Here is a 16,073-nt window from a genome sequence, read left to right as displayed (position 1 = left end):
AGAATGCTGGGAATATGACAAGCTACCTGTCCACAAGCCAGCAGAATTCCTCTGGGGTGAGGGTAGCATCGTTTTAGAATGCCTCATGGGAACTGAGGTGACAACACATGACGTAAGTTATTCATAACACAGAGGAGACGTAGTGCAGTTATCTCTGCACATCATGCATATTCATTGTTTACCTTCTTCGTCCCTCACCAGCTTTAGTTATTTGCTGTATACGTAATTCAAATGAGCTCCTATTAGCTAAACATATTGTTCATATTGTCCACTTTCTTGCATAGTGGTAATCCCGGGGTGTTCCTGCCTGATGTTGGGTTCACCAAACATTTCCCAGGTTGCACTCTGGGATAATAAGCAGTACAGTGGTAAAGCCTAGGGCAGTGGGCCACGGTGTTGTCTGTATTACTCATAATGCACATTTCCCTGGTGGCTGCTTGAACCTAGGCCTGGTCTGGCAGTAGGTAGAGTGGCCCCCAGAGCAAAATACACGAACTCTACGTTGTTGCTATGGCAGGAGCCGTCTGCCGTTTACAGGCCTGCTGCTGAAAGCCCAAAGGCCTCAGAGCTTCTCGTTCCGTCTCAAGCTTAACTCAGACATATTGTTTCAACTCTCAACCCTCAAGCTCTTTCAGCCGGGACTACCCACTATCAGCTCAGTGTAGCAGTACAGTCCATGTTTTAAATTAAATCATTGCAGTGATGCACCTGGTATAGTCTTTCTTTTTTTAAACAACTGATCAGATGATTTTAATTGACTCTTATGTCTCCCTAAAATCTGTAATTGATGACCAATCAATAACTTTTTGCTCAAATTAAGGGTTTGATGAAACTCTGTGTTCATAATTAAACTTTAACAGTATATTCACTGGGCATATCAACAATGGGCAAAGGGATATATAAATTAAATCTAACAAGAGAAAAAGATTAAATTAAATTACAGTTCATCTTAATCATAAGTTTCATACAGGATTTAATTTAAAAATAAATTACACACATTCAAAATTTTATAAGTAAGAAAAGTAAATCTGATACGTTATTAACAAGTGTTAAGTTGTTCATTTTATTGTTATGAGGCAAAGCAAAATTACGCCTAAATATCAGAACTGTTAAAACTTTAATATTAAATGGTGCCATTAGCTATACTTCAAATTGGTACTTTGATGGAAAACCTTAGTATGTTTGTTACTGAGCTGCAAAGTGAACAACAATTAAACCTCTTTTACTTTTAATTAATGCCTCATGTTCTTCATTAGACTCCAGCTGGTATGACTTACTTAGGCTAACTGGCATTAAAAGAAGCTCCACCACTTTTCAGTTGTTTGCGTGACAACATAACATGAGCCATGGCTAAGTGACCTAAATCACTTGCAAGTGCTTTAAGGAAATATGGTCGCACTCTGCGGCTGGCTAATGATGCTGAAGTTGACTATAATTTTGCTGCTGCCTCTTTCTAGTTCACAATCAAAACTCAACTATCAAACACTACTTCACATAATTTTATATGTTGAATTGTCCTTCTAGTAGTAGAAAGGCAAAAAATGGCAATTACTGAATGTAACCGTATCAGGTTTTTTTTAAAAGAAAAAAAACTCACTTGATGATCTATGAAATTATTAGCTTGGCTTTTCCTTGTCTTGAGAAGCAGGTTAGAATACATCTTCCTTTAAAAATGTAGAACTTGGAGAAATCAAATCTGGACTAAATGGCAAGAGAGCGGGTCCTTGGAAATACAATTTTTGTTTTGTGAACTCAAAAAAATGGAAATAACATTTTATTTTATCTTATTGTCACGATCTCTTAACTTGTCTTATTTTTTGAGCTGAATTATCTTCACTCTTCTATTACTAATTGCTACAATCATGTGCTAACCTTCTCACCAAAGACACACCATCGGTAGATCAAATTAGCTTTAGCTAATAGATTGGAAGTAATTTGATTTCTTTGTTTTATTTGTTTTGTTTTATTTTTTTTATGCTGATTACCTATGCTGCAATTATTGTTTGGAAAATATAATTGGACTTTTAAGTGGCACCCACAGGTTTAGTTAGTCGTGAAGTTGAATATCTAATGATTCTGGGCATCTTCAATAAACTCATAACTTGTCTAATTCAGGGAAGTTTAGTAGCCAATTCTTGCAAAAGATGTGATGATTGTATTAAATGTATGAGAAACTGAGAAGGAAAATGCCTGGTAAATAAAGTTGACCATATGTTGGAGGTGTTGGCACTTCTTCACACTATAATAGCTTTTAAGATTTGCCTTGCTGTGGGGGACTTTTTTAGTTCATCCCCGTCAACCTGCTAGTGTGATGCCCCCCTCACACATTCCTGATCGTTTCAGTTAGAGACAGACTCATTAGGCTGTCAGTAAATGGGTTTAAATGCAGCCGTCCAATTAGCGCTCTGCTGTGAAATGCAGTGGGTGTTGTGCAATGTGCTTAGCACCACTCCTTTTACAGAATTATAAAGGATTACTCATTCAGCGTGAGCCATCTTATTTCTACCGGGGGTCTTGACTTTTCTCCGTATCATTGCCATGGAGGGGGTAATGGTTGCACATGCTTCCCCAGTTGCCATATGCGCTTTGTCAGAGAGTATCACTGCCTCTGAATCTAAGAGGATTTGATGTTCAAGTTAAAATGACAGCGTCTTGCCTATCCATGTCGTACTTTCTTTCCAGCAGTAGGGCACGCTGCCAGCTCCGTGCTAAAGCAAATAGGATTTCAAGATATTAAAAAGTTGAATGCTTCTTACTTTCAGACAACCAAGAGTAAAATCTGTTGCCACTGGCGATAAATCTCAGAGGATTTAGAGCCCTGTAATGCTCTTCATGAGATTTAGAACGTGGTTATATCAGTTGCATATTATTATGCATTTTTGGGGGGAACAGGTTTTGTTGAAAGCTTGGTGAGTGTTGTGCAGCACGATGTGCTTTGCTTTAAACTGTCATCTCCTTTCTCCTCAGATCTTCCTGGCGACTGTGTGGTTTTGGGAGCTCTTCATGCTTCCCCTCTTCCTGCTGCTGCTCATTGGCTGGAACTACATCCAGCTCTCCAGGGAAAAGGCCAGCTCCAACCAAGACCTGGTGAGTGATGATGAATCTTCAGTATGTAGCCATATAGAAGCTTGTTTTTCCAGTGCATAACAACTCCATACATTATTCAGACTGCATCCAGCATATATATTATGTGGATCTTCCTGCTAAATCTGGAGTGACATTTGTGCCATTAAGACAAATGAATGGTCATCAACAAATAATAGTCTAAATTTTAGAGTGAAGCAAACTTTAATTACATTTCAGTTTTAGTTCCTTCATCTTTAGGAACTATGAGAGAATAAACTGGAATAGTGAACTTTTTAGAAGAAGATTTTAGTTTATGACAGATTTATTGACATGTCTGAAGTAAATATCTGTTAGGAACTAAATAAAAACAGTGCTAAATGAAAAAAAGTGAGCTCGAGACAGTTATAATGGACTGAATAGTGACCCTACTGCACTTAGGCAGCAATAGGTAACATAGTGTCTGTGCCAGATACAATTGTAGTGGCAAAGTCTGCAATTCCAATCTTACTAAGATTTATATAGCAATTAATCTAGTAAAAGGAGGGAAGCCATCAGATTTTTGGGGGGCAGCAGTAGCTTGAAGAACTTAAAAAAACCAATACACTAGCTTGCTTCAGGCTTCAGTACAGTATTTACTCAAAAGCAAAAAGCTCCACTGCAATGTTTTTTATTTCATGCAATTTTGGGTATAAATAATGAACCCCCTCCATCCCAATGTCAAAGGACAGTAGCAACAGCACACTTTGGCTAATTATAATCTGCCTCAACACTAAAGCTAACGAAGGGTTGATCATGTTGTCATATTGGAGAACATTTTAAATTTGAATACTGTCATAAACTCAGTCATCAGTGAATTTAACAGTTTTGCACTATTGTATGAAAAAGCTGAATGACCAAGCCATCAGTTTACCAGTCCTGATCCTGACTGTCGCTGTAGCATGGCCGCTCTGCAGGTTACCAGGACGCTTGAATCCATCTATAGGTGTTCTTTTTTATAGTGTACAAAAAAGGAGCAATAAGTCACTTTGACGTTACTGTATGAGTCTTTGTTAATCTTGACATCTACTAATGTAAAGATTAACTCTTCTCTTTTTATCAGCATAGCACATTCACCCCCTACCATTTTGGGAATGATACTTTCTCTACACATGCCTATTGAGTTTAATGCTGTTCACACTACTGACTGGCCTCAATTTCACCATCTTGTAGGCGTTCTTCACTGACCAGACATAGGCCAACCCCACTCCCACACCCTCCCCAAAGTCAAATCCATGGCCCACTCACTGTGACTGCTGGATGAGATGCCGTCTCTGGGAAATGTCCAGACTCACCCTCATATCCAGCTCTGAGACTCTGTCACTCCACTTAGACCCTACGGCCAGCAATGTCACCGCTCTGCACCGGGGCAATGTCACAGTGTGCAGCACAGCAGGGTTGGGGATGACTTGATATAAAGTGATCTAGGCAACAACATCTAAATTAAATGTTTTTTTCTTACTCTCTTTCGTCTTTCTGTTTTTCTGTGTGCCTATGTTGTGGAGAAAAGAGATTGCTTTTGGTGTGACATTGCTCTTGCGAGGAAGGCCCTTCTTCACCTTTCCTTTTGTGTGAGGTCACCCCTGTGATGCAGTCTCTATGGAAACAAGCCTCTCCCAATAGGGGTGAATGTGCTCAAAGAAAATTTCATTACTAGGTGTTTGTTAAAAATGCTCCAGTGCCCACGTCTCATTCGTTGGAAATCACCTCATACCCTTTATTTTCTCGTAGGTGAACATGGCCATGGGTGACGACGAAGAGGAAGACGAAAAGGTAATGCATTTTATCTAACTCCAAAATTTTAAACCAAAATATATTTGGTTGAATTTTCTCACGTTGGTATCTCCACTATGAATAAAATTTTAAAAATCCCTTAACTTATTACCACAAGATTTTGAAAGAAAATGTACATAATAGTTCTTTATGAACATCAATGACAAACTCAAACACATGATAACGAGAGCATGATGACCCTTAAGTTAGTCCGAATTTTACATGATGAACTAACACAAAGTTGCTCAAAATTGTGAAACGGAAGGAAGAGGTGCATGGTTTTACAAATAGACCTTAAGTGCAGCATTTGCGCACAACATTTGTATTCTGATACCCCCAAATAAAATCCAGTTGCTCTGAGGTAGATGTAATCCAAGTGGCCAAACGGATCCACTTGTGTGTTATTTATACTCTATGTAAATCCAGCCATTCTGTGGAGTCCTCAGAAGTTTATTGGAAAGGATTAGGGAACCAACAGGATCACATCAGGGAACCCAGTCAGCAGGTTAAGGGTACGGTTGTGGTGAAGTTAGGTTGTAAAACAATGTTTCAAGTTTTGTCCAATTTAACATCTGACAAAGGGAAAGGATTACACAATAAGGAAGCATGCCAAGGTGGGCATTATTTAGAGAAGCAGCCAAGAGGTCCTTGAAACTTTGGAGGAGTTGCAGAGATCCACACCTTAAGTTGGAGAATCAGTTAACAGAAAAATTATTAATTGCACACTTGAAAACTCTGACCTTTACAGAACGGAGGCAAAAAGAAAGCTACTGTCGAAATAAAAGCTGCAGGCCTGTTTGCAGTTTGCAGCACGTTTTATAGGAGGTACAGCAAACCTGCACAAGTAAGCAGGTGCTCTGGTGCAGAGGTTCTCCTCATAGCAGGGAATCAACCCTAGAGATGCAGCCATACATACAATGACATGGTTTAGATCAAAGCATACTCATGTGACCCAGTCAAAGTAAATTCAATTCAGTTTATTTATATAGAGCCAGTTCACAACAAATGTCATCTCAAGGCACTTTACAAGAAAAAAATCATTTCAATTCAATCACACATACATTGCAATTGATCCTAGTTATCAAACAGTGTGCTCAATTAATTATTCAAAGTAAATTAAAAAGTCCAAACATAATGCAATTAAGAGTCACTTGTAAGACTTATAATGGTTTCAGACTATGAAAAGGTGGTAGACATAACTTAAAAGACTTGGACTCAGTAGTTTCAGCAAAGGTTGGCTCTGTATACAAGTAAGTTATTCTAGCAAGTTTTTACAGGACATACTATATTAACAAAAATGGCGATCCAACAGTGACTAATACTTTGCCCCTCTTGATTTTGACTCCAACTCTCTAGTGTCTCTTGAAAAACAAAACAGGAAATCTTTAAGTAGCCTGAAAATTATACTTCCCACAGCACACAACATTCAATTATACTCATCCCGCTGTTTTTGCTAAAGAATGGGGAGGGGGAATTAACAAGAATTTGCATTATTGTTTTATGGCAATGAAGTGTGGAACTAACACTGAGCCTCCAAGCGTTGACCCCTTGTTCTGTGTGTCTAGGCCCAGGATTCATATCCATAATGCGCTCAATATATTCTACTGCAGATGACCAGAGGCTACTGAAGAGCCAGATTCCTTTAAAAAGGCAAAAAAAACACAAGCATATCCACCAAATCCTGTCTGAAAGGAATGAGCTAATTTGTAGATGAAACTTGTGTGATATGTCTGTGCGGTGTAAAGCCACACTTTCTATCTGCAAAAGGAAAACTGGTGCTTAAGCAAACAGCAGGGACAAGGAAATGCAGGGTTTTATGAATACTAAATAGGCAAGGATTACCTTGATTCACGGAATTTAATATCATGCTTCCACATACCTTGAAACTTCAGTACATAATAGAGGATTTGTTTTTTTCACATGTAAGAAATGGCAGTGTGTTTGCTTCCTGGGTCTCCTTGTGCCACATGTTTGCAAACTCAACCCTTGCCTCTTAAAGCTTTTTGAAAGCTTTTCCATGAGCCTCCTAAGCCCTTTCACACTTCCTGGAAATGAAATATCTTCTTTCATTTACTAATTAAGCACTCACCCATGTTTGTTTTAAGCTGTCAGCTTTAATTTAAAGTGGCTTATTTGAAATTCTTGTTATGGTCTTGCTGTCACTTGAACGTGATATCATTCAGAGTGATCAAACAGTGTAGCTTTACACGGCCTATCAAAGTCTTCTTAAAAAATATTTGGGGTTAAAGAGTGATCAGCGTTAAATTTGATGACTTCAAAGTCTTGTGTTCCTTTCCTAGTTTCTCTTCCAGCATATGAATAAAGGTTTTTCCCTCTGAAAAGGTTATGATTACCACTCAAATATGTTTCTACCCCCCCTTGAGGAAGGAAATATGTAAACCTCTGCTGGAGCAGTAAGCTTGTGAAGGCATGACGTTAAAGAGAGACGAAAGCCATGGCGGTGTTACAGCAGAATAATGCAGAGCAGATTTTCTGCCTGTGAACAAATCTGTCCTCAGGGAAGGAGACAGCTTACAGATTATGTGTGGGCAAAGTGACTTCCCTTTGGCCTCGGGTATAAATTGAGCAGATAGACGATATTTAATCATAACATAAAGAAACAGAGAACCAAAACAAGTCCATAGATCTCCAGCTGAAATTAACAGAGGAGATGAAATGACCCCTTTTTGTTGCCCTCCGGCTGCTGGTGCTGGTCTGAGTTTGAGTCCTTCTCAGAGCTTTGCCTGTGGGAGTTAAGGGGTTGGACGAGGGCTGGGATTGTGGCCATGGGGGGTGCCAGTCTGGTCTTTGGGGTTACGTCTCTCAACGAACACCCTACTGACACCGCTCTGTCTCCTTGAACGCAGTAGTGAGACATGCTGCCCATATTCTCCGGCGTGCATCATAGGAGCAGCAACACGCTAAAGCCTTACTGCAGCATAAATGCTTTGGTTTATTTTAGCACCATGAGATAAATCACTCTGAACACAGGTGTTTTTCATTTACACAAACTCGTATTTTCATCTGAAAGAGTCACAAGATAAATATTCAGTCTGAGAATTCAAATTTGGCATAGTTCATTCTAATTAAAATTATGCTAAATGAGCTTTTATTTCCTGCCTTTGATAACGGCACACATGTCTGCAGGACCATGTTTACCTTTCTGCAGGAGATCAAATTGGTTCTCCATTACTGCACCTTAAAAGGAAGCTTTTACAATTTATCTGAAATGAGAATGTGATTTCGCTCAGGTTTTTTAATCAGGGGAAATTTCGAGCTTATTTAGTCCATCCCCAGTTTACTTATCCTTTTCTATTTAAGCGGGAGATCTCTTATGTATTTTTTGTTTGGTTCTGAACTCAGTAACATGCCTTAAAGAAAAGAAGGAACAAAGAAAACCATTTAACGATCAATGTAGGAAGGACTTAAATGTTTGGTTGCTAAAGCAGTACTTGATTTGGGGAATCTTAACACAGGTGCTGCTGGATGCATGTTTCAAAGTAGATCTACTTGCTTGTTGTTGTTTTTTCTTTTATAATTAGAGAATAATTTGCTTTTATTTTGCAAAAGTTGTATTTCAAGCTGGATTTAAAAATGCCTAGAAAATATGTTTTTATACCTTGAACCTTTCCATATTTTGTCATACTACCACCACAAACTTGAACACTTTGAACTGAGGGTAGCTCAATACTAAGTGGAGTTTAATTGTGATGTGGGAGGAGAAGGTTAAAAAGTTTATTTTCCCTTTATTTTAGTGTTTGTCTTTAGCAAGTTTGTAAATCTAGAAACATTTTTGTGGCTTTTGTGACAATGACTTTCACTCTTTAGCAAAGGCCACTTTTTGCCACTCTTTAGCAAAGGCCAGATATGTAGACTGTAAAGATTAATAGCTGTCAAGTCAACAGCTTCTCCTGGCTTAGTCATGGATCTTTGCAGTTCCTCAAAAGTTATCATGAGTATCTTGGCTGCTCTGTTGATTAATACTCTCCTTTCCTGGCCTGCAAGTTTAAGTAGACAGCCAAGTTTTGGTAGCTTTGCAGCTGTGCCATAGTGATTTCATTTTTATGTGATGTCAGTTAAATTGCCTTTAATTAAAGTATTGTATTTGTAATTCGCACCAGGATCACACATATTTTTTGGGTGCATCAGGCACATCAGACTAACATCAGCCTTGCAGAAGAGCTCAGATAATAACTTTACGTCTTGATACAGAGCAGAGAGCAGAGCAAGATGATGCAGAAACACAGTCTGTATTTCAACATGATGAGACCAGTAGATGTTAATCTGGAAGAAAACATATTTGTGATGTTTATTCCTTTTTTGGACAGCACTGAGGCTTTAGTGTGTCCAGATCAGAGCCCAGCGGGGGAGGTTCCGCTAGTGTGGGAATTGCTCTCTTCCTGCACCGTTCGTGGAGTAGAGTGGGCCCAGCAGTGGGGAATCTCTCAGTGCTGGCAGACAGTGTGTTCCCAGGGGCTGCCTCGTGAAGCTCTGATAAAGGCATTCTGTCTGGGCCCTGTCAGTGCACACAGGCTGCGGCTTCAGCTGACTTGTAACACAAACATAGACATCCTCAAGCCTCCTGTTAGGGTCCATTAGAGCGCCCTCCCCAGCACTCTCATCCCTCCTCTCTTACTCTTACTCTCCCACTCTTCTCCCTGTCATCATTCTTGTCATTATTTCCTCCTTTTGATGTGAGGTTTCTCAGCTCTCTTTAGCTTGTGTTCCTCGTGTTATCTCACACTCCTCTGCCCTGGAAAGCTTCATAGTTGTCGTTATTTCCCAACTTGATGTGACTGTGTTTATTACATTTGGACAAAGACCCTAAAAAAAAAAAATACTGATTCAAAATACTTGTTTTATCAGTGCTTTTAAAGAAAAAAATGCTCATGTGCATAAAACATTCTTAAAGGAAAATAAGTGTATTTCTAACTGCACAAAGCAGGCTGGAGTGTTTTTCTCACGCTGAGGGAATGTTGGCTTAGGTTAGATAGGCAGACCTGACATATTTGTTAAAACATGTTCAATCTTGCCACTGTGCAGGCTGCTGGAATGAAAACGCTCCGAAGTTGTGAGGCCCCTGCTCTCCTTACCTTGGTCATCTAGTCTGCCTGATTGCAGATGGCCATTTTGTGTACTTTTCATCTTACCCTGGAGTCTTGATTGTGCTGCACTTGTGCAACAGCTCCATTGTGCACAGCTAACAAAAGCTGAAATCTTTCATCCCATCCAGGATAACAGCTCCTGAGCGCCTAGTCTGTCTCATCTTCAAAAACAAAGTCTAAAGATGTACAGTGTTTGCTCATTATGCACCATTCAATAGATAAATTACACATGATAGCAAAGGCAGGGCTAAGCTGGTCTTTGTCTACTCTGCCCAACATTTGACATGCAATGCACCTCATCAGGGTCTGTACTTTTTTTTTGTCTGTTATTTTTTAGGAACCTGGAAAAAAGGGTTTGATGGATAAAATACATATGGTGCAGGAAGTGGTGCTGGTGGTCCAGAATGTTTTGGAGGAAATCGCCAACATCGGGGAGCGAGTCAAGAAGTAATGACCACATATACGCAACAATTTCTTTGATGATTCATGTTCACCTGAATAAATTAGAACATTATAGAAGAAACATTAATTTATTTCAGTAATTAAAATCATATATGTAAAGCTCCAACTCATGTATTCATTATGCACAAAGTGGTAGATTTCAAATGTTTAGTTTTATTCATCTTGATGATTACGGCTTACAATTAATGAAAACGGAAAATTTCTTTTACAGCATCTTCAATTGGTCTGTGCCGTTCATATCGTTCTTGGCTTGCCTGGTGCTGTTTGTGACTGCATCACTGTTGTATTTAATCCCACTACGGTATATTGTTCTGGTATGGGGTAAGTTGTTTTTTTGTCTTTTGTTTTGCTTTGTTTTTGCTTTTATTTATTTATTTATTTATTTTTTTTTAATCACACATTTTAATAAAAAAATATAAATATACAGGAAGAGTGGACCAATTCAATATTGTAATCATTGTATTCTAAGAAGATTTTAAATTTACCCAGATTAACTTTTTCTGTTTGTTTCCAACTGGAAATCTGAATTACGCAGTGCCGTAATTTAGGAACTCTGCCATGTCTACACCTCTGCAGATGCACAGAGATCAGACAGTTACAGAGGTTCACTCTTCTCAGTGTGGGCTGATGCAGCAAAGCCCAGCAGAGGCATGACCAAGGGTTTGTGTGAAAACAAAGGCAAGGCAGAGAAGAGCAAGCTGTATATAATACATGATGTCCTTGGGCAGTCTGTAAGCTCCTAGTCTAGCCTCTCATTATCTGCTGTATCCATACAGCAACACACTGTTGTCTCAGTGGTCAGGCAGTAACACTGCCCTCACCAGGCTCTCCTCCTCCAGCTGTATAAGCCCACAACCACAGTACTTCCATATTGCCTTCAACACAATCAATACCAAAAAAAAAAAAAAAAAATACAACATATCAAACACAAAAACTCACAATCTGAGACTCTCCTCTGCCTCTCCAGTTAACCCCCATCTCTGTGGTTGCAAGGCAAGTCTTTCAAGTTACTTGCACATATTTAAGTCCTTAGGTTCTTTGTCTGCATGCTAAGGTGCTCACAGAACTGAACTGTGAATATAATGGTCCCATTACAAGGCCCTGGAGATATTCTCCTCTCTGCAGCCATCTGTAAAGTAAATATAGATACACAAGAAGTTAGGAGATTGTAGCAAAAACGCAAGACAAGTTGCTAAGTTTTTGCAAGTCAAACTTTTATTGATGACATATTTTGTTGCTCTCATCTGCATTTAATTTCATTGATTTGAAACAGATCAGCATCTTAGAATATAATTATTAAAATCCTAGTGGGTATAACTATGTAAAACAACACTGCTTGTTATGACACCTTTATTTATTAATGTGTTTATTTGTGCTTACTTTCACAGGCATTAACAAATTTACCAAGAAACTGCGCAACCCATATTGTATTGACAGTAATGAAATACTGGATTTCCTCCAGAGGGTGCCTTCTGATATTCAGAAGGTAAGGGTCCAATTTTACATACAGATAGGGATGGAATTCCCTGAAGATGTCTGCATTATTTGCTGTACCGCAATTCCCAAGTGTTGCAGAAATATATCCTCTGGCTTTGTTTGATTATTAATGGACTCTCGCCTTTAAAGCAGCTCTGGCCCAATTATTCCTCAGTGTGCAACTCCCCATCCTCAGTCACCGCCGTGCCTGAACGAGGAGGCGCTCAGATCTCTCCTCGGTTATCTGGCTGCAGCCTCGTCCGTTATTAGCAATTTTGCGTGTTTGATTGAAGCGGCGCTAAACCCGGCGATTGGCCGAGTGCAGGCAGGCAGAGGCAGTTCCTGACAACTCCGACTGTTGTGTCAGCCCAGAAACTCTGACGTGGCCTCAGTCACTTCAGGGTGGTGGAGTCAATTAATATATTCTTGAGCCCTGGTTGTCTTCCTGGGTGCCATATGTGATTACATATTAGCCACGGCTGATATGACATTTGCATTTACATCTCAGATCCGAGAAGAGCTGTCAGGTTTGTTATAAGTGTCGCCGAGGCTGCTTGCCGTCCACTGACTGAGGATTTTCCGCAGGCAGGAAATGAAGTGCCAACACAATGCCTTCATCTCACAGGTAGCTCACCAGAGCAAGAAATCCTGACAGTCTGAATCTGGCAAGGCACTCTCACCTTGCTCTGTTTCTCAGCTGCACCCTTGATGTCCTCCTGCAGCAAGCCGGCGCTGACTCCTCTGTGATGTTGGAGGAAGCCTGTGTTGTTTGAGATTTGGCTGACTGAGTTGGCAAAACAAGGTGGCGAATGCATTTTGATTCGGAATCCTTTGTATGTCCTCTTCCCCCGTTGGGATGTGGCGTTTGAGCTTTGAAAATGATTCGCTTTCAAATCCCATGGAAACAATACTTTTTAGCCCGGTTTAAAAGAGAAACTACATCTTAAAAATGGCTCCAATCATAAAAAAACAAAGCACCCTTAAGATTCATCATACGTGTGTTTCATTACGTTCTGTGAAAAATAATCTTAACATCATATACACAGGAGATCCAAACAATACACCACATTTTTTTTGTTTTTGTTGACTTAGAACTTCAATCTTCAGATAGGTGTGGACACAAAACGGTAAAAGATGGAGAACTGACTCCTGTCTTTCTTGCAAATGTGACTTGGCAATTAGTGCCTTTGCACATCTACAAAGTGTGCCTCAAACAGGGATTTCTGACAGTGCTGTGTCTGCCTGGAAATAAGAAGCATCTGTCAGTTCTGAGGACAGTTTCATGTGCTGATGCAGGAGGCAGTCACTTTGTTCCCACATTCCATCTCTCGTTCTAATAATGGAGAGCGGCTAATTAGCATAGAGTTCTTACCTTTTTTTATTTAACAGATTCACTGTATTGTTTGAGCTCGGAAAGTGAACTTCAAAAGCTGGTTTTCAAATTCTAACGGCCTCGTTTTCCTGTTAAACAATGTGATTTGTCTTCTTTGGATTGTGGTTGCAATTAGGACAAGAAAAATAATGCTTACCTTTCCGGTGTCAAAAGTTAAGGAAAAATAGCATGGTACATACTAAATTAGTTGATCTAAGGAGTGAAACTTGATATTAATTCCAATTCTACATATGTCAGTAGCAGGAAGAGAGGAGAAAAAAATCATTTGGGGTCAATTTAGTCCTTTACTAATTTGTAAACTTATTTTGTACCCAATTGTTGACTCTTCATCCCAACCTTCTCCTATTTTGAACCTGTAGGCCAAGCATTTCACATAAGCTTTGATTGTTTGGTATTTTTAATTTTGTGAGTAATTAAGGAAATAGTTGTGTACATGCTGGAATCTGAGAAAGCTATTAATAAAGTTTTATGCATACTACATTATTGTAGAGTTTGTATCACACCCTGTTTTGACCAATGGAGGCTCTTATGCTACATGGATCATTTGGCTGGCACAGTACTTACTGATGGTACTGTATCATAAAGGAAGAAAACCTGAAAAATGAAAAAAAGGTTATTTTATGCAGATTTATTTTAACTGGAAAAAGTTAGCTATTCATATTAAACTGGCCATTGATAAATATATAGTTATTTCCTTTTGTATCTGTTAGCTGTGATTTACCACATTTTTGCTTCAATTTCAGGGGTCACATAAAGGCCTAATATGTATGGGTGTGTACAAAGGCCAAAGCCACTTCTGAGCAGAAAGAACCCAAAGGCTGCCTCACATTTGTAATAAAGTATCTTGATAATTCAATTACCTTTGAGAAATAAGTAAAAGTGTAGGACTTTGGAAGGTGTACATGTTATGTCATCACATCTGTGTACAACAAGCAGCATTTCAGAAAAAAACCCAAAAAACTATCACACCGACTACTAAGCATCGTGGTGATAGTCTAGAGCTGTTGTGCATTTTTCAGGCTTGAACTGTTGGAAAAGAAAGTCCTAAGGGAAAATGTCTGACCAATGCATGACAGTGAACTCAGGCTCTTGCAGATTATGCTGTGGGTCCTGTAGAAGGCAACCTGGGAAAAGCAAAACCAGAGACCCTAAATAACCTGCACCCCTGATTTTAGCCCGAGAAAGAAACTGCAGAGACTTACAAAGTCTTGAAGAAAGTTGGATGTAGACAGCTGTCAACTTTTCATCAGAATCAACAGCAACCATGAACAAAGTTTTCCTTAGTAGACTTAAGCTACCAAGTGTGATTATGCAGGTTTCCCTTCCTTCACTGGCCTGGCAGGTCATCTCAACAGTTGAAGGCTGTTTCTAATATTGGGATTCTGGTGCAGAGTGAGGAGGGGGGATACACTGGTATAGAACCCTTGACTTCTCAAATCCTTCCTCCCTGTGATTAATCCCCTCTGCTCCTGTGTTTAAAAAATGATTCATTACAGGCGAGCTTGCCTCGCTTTGCTCTGCACCAGCTCTCCTCAGGGGAGCCATTACCGTGCGCTCCACTGAGCTCGGATTACCTGCCTCTGACCAAACTCCTGTTTGTTTTTACAGGTGCAGTACAGTGTGCTGAGAGCACCCACTGGACAGAACCAGCCGCGCAAGAAGAAGTAAGCTCAATGGACATGCTGGATGAAAGGCTGGTCTTCTTTTCTCTGTTCCTCTCTTTTTTCTTTTAAATGCGTTACGTTGCAGTCCACCTGACAACAATGCTCCAGTGCCAGCTGAACCCATGACCCCGCATACCCGGCCACACCACCCCAACGCTGCCCCCTGCTGCTGAGGGGCAGGCAGCCGCTCTCTGCCTTGTGTCTTTGCCACCCCCCTGACAGGGGCTGTGAACTGCAGCAGCTAGGAGGGCAGCACATGGTGCTGTCAATCACAAGCTTGGAGGTAAAGAAAAAGGGAGCTCTGCAAGGCTCAAGCTAAATCTTTGAAAATAATTTAGAACAGGAATGAAAGACATCGGGGTTGGCTTGGGTTTTTTTTTTTCTTATTTTGGTGTAACTGAAAAACTTGCCTCAAGATAAAGACAATACAACCTTAACAAGTGACTGCAATGTTTTTATTTTTGTTTTTTTTATTTTTCACCTGTTAATGTAATGAAATGCTATATTTTACGATCACAGAAAATCAGTTATAGTTCAGGAAAGAATAAAGAGTTTTAGAGTGCAATCTGTGGTGTGGTTTCTCCATGTATAATTTAATGATGCCACTTTTCCTCATTCTGTTAGAAACAAACATGTATTTATGCTCTGAATGTATGTTAATTCTAGTTACCTGCACTTGAGTTTCTCTGATGATTTATGTTAACTTTATATGAAAGTATCATGTTTACACGATCAAATTGAGAGTTTGAATAAAGAATCTTGATCAAATTGAGCTTTTGGTTTTCTTGTGATTTTTTTTCCTCCAATAACTCCATCCCAACGAGGATGGATTACACCACTTCTTTACGTGAATACACGGTAAACACATCTGATTACACAACACAGCCATTGAAACTGAGCTCACACGCCGACCACCGCTGTGCCTTGGTTACCGAGCTCACATCAAAGCCGTGTGGCTCCAGTGTGGTTCCTAATGCATCGCTTTGTTGCCTTCTCACAATAACAGGGTCCAGATGAGAGAGAAAGAGCTCATCTCACAGAGAGTACTCTCTCTCTCTCTCCATCCTCAGCACTTAGTGCTTTATATTTCCACTAAAA

At 39.7% G+C, this 16,073-nt stretch overlaps 1 protein-coding gene across 2 annotated transcripts in view; it reads left to right on the top strand.

Moving 5' to 3' along the window:
* mctp2a (multiple C2 domains, transmembrane 2a) overlaps positions 1–15,747 on the top strand; it is a 42,701-nt gene extending 26,954 nt beyond the window's left edge. For both annotated transcript variants that reach the window (XM_028042793.1, XM_028042785.1), the window contains exons 18-23: positions 2,968–3,087; positions 4,834–4,875; positions 10,318–10,427; positions 10,654–10,763; positions 11,831–11,928; positions 14,920–15,747. In XM_028042793.1, coding sequence (XP_027898594.1) covers positions 2,968–3,087; positions 4,834–4,875; positions 10,318–10,427; positions 10,654–10,763; positions 11,831–11,928; positions 14,920–14,979 — 540 coding nt within the window. In that variant the 3' untranslated portion in view covers positions 14,980–15,747. The remainder of the gene's footprint in view (positions 1–2,967; positions 3,088–4,833; positions 4,876–10,317; positions 10,428–10,653; positions 10,764–11,830; positions 11,929–14,919) is intronic.
* The last annotated feature ends 326 nt before the right edge of the window (positions 15,748–16,073 follow it).

This window comes from Xiphophorus couchianus, chromosome 2, assembly GCF_001444195.1.
Source record: "Xiphophorus couchianus chromosome 2, X_couchianus-1.0, whole genome shotgun sequence".
Lineage (NCBI taxonomy): Eukaryota > Metazoa > Chordata > Actinopteri > Cyprinodontiformes > Poeciliidae > Xiphophorus > Xiphophorus couchianus.
The sequence above is the reverse complement of the archived record's forward strand: the minus strand, read 5'-3'. Positions and strand labels throughout refer to the sequence as shown.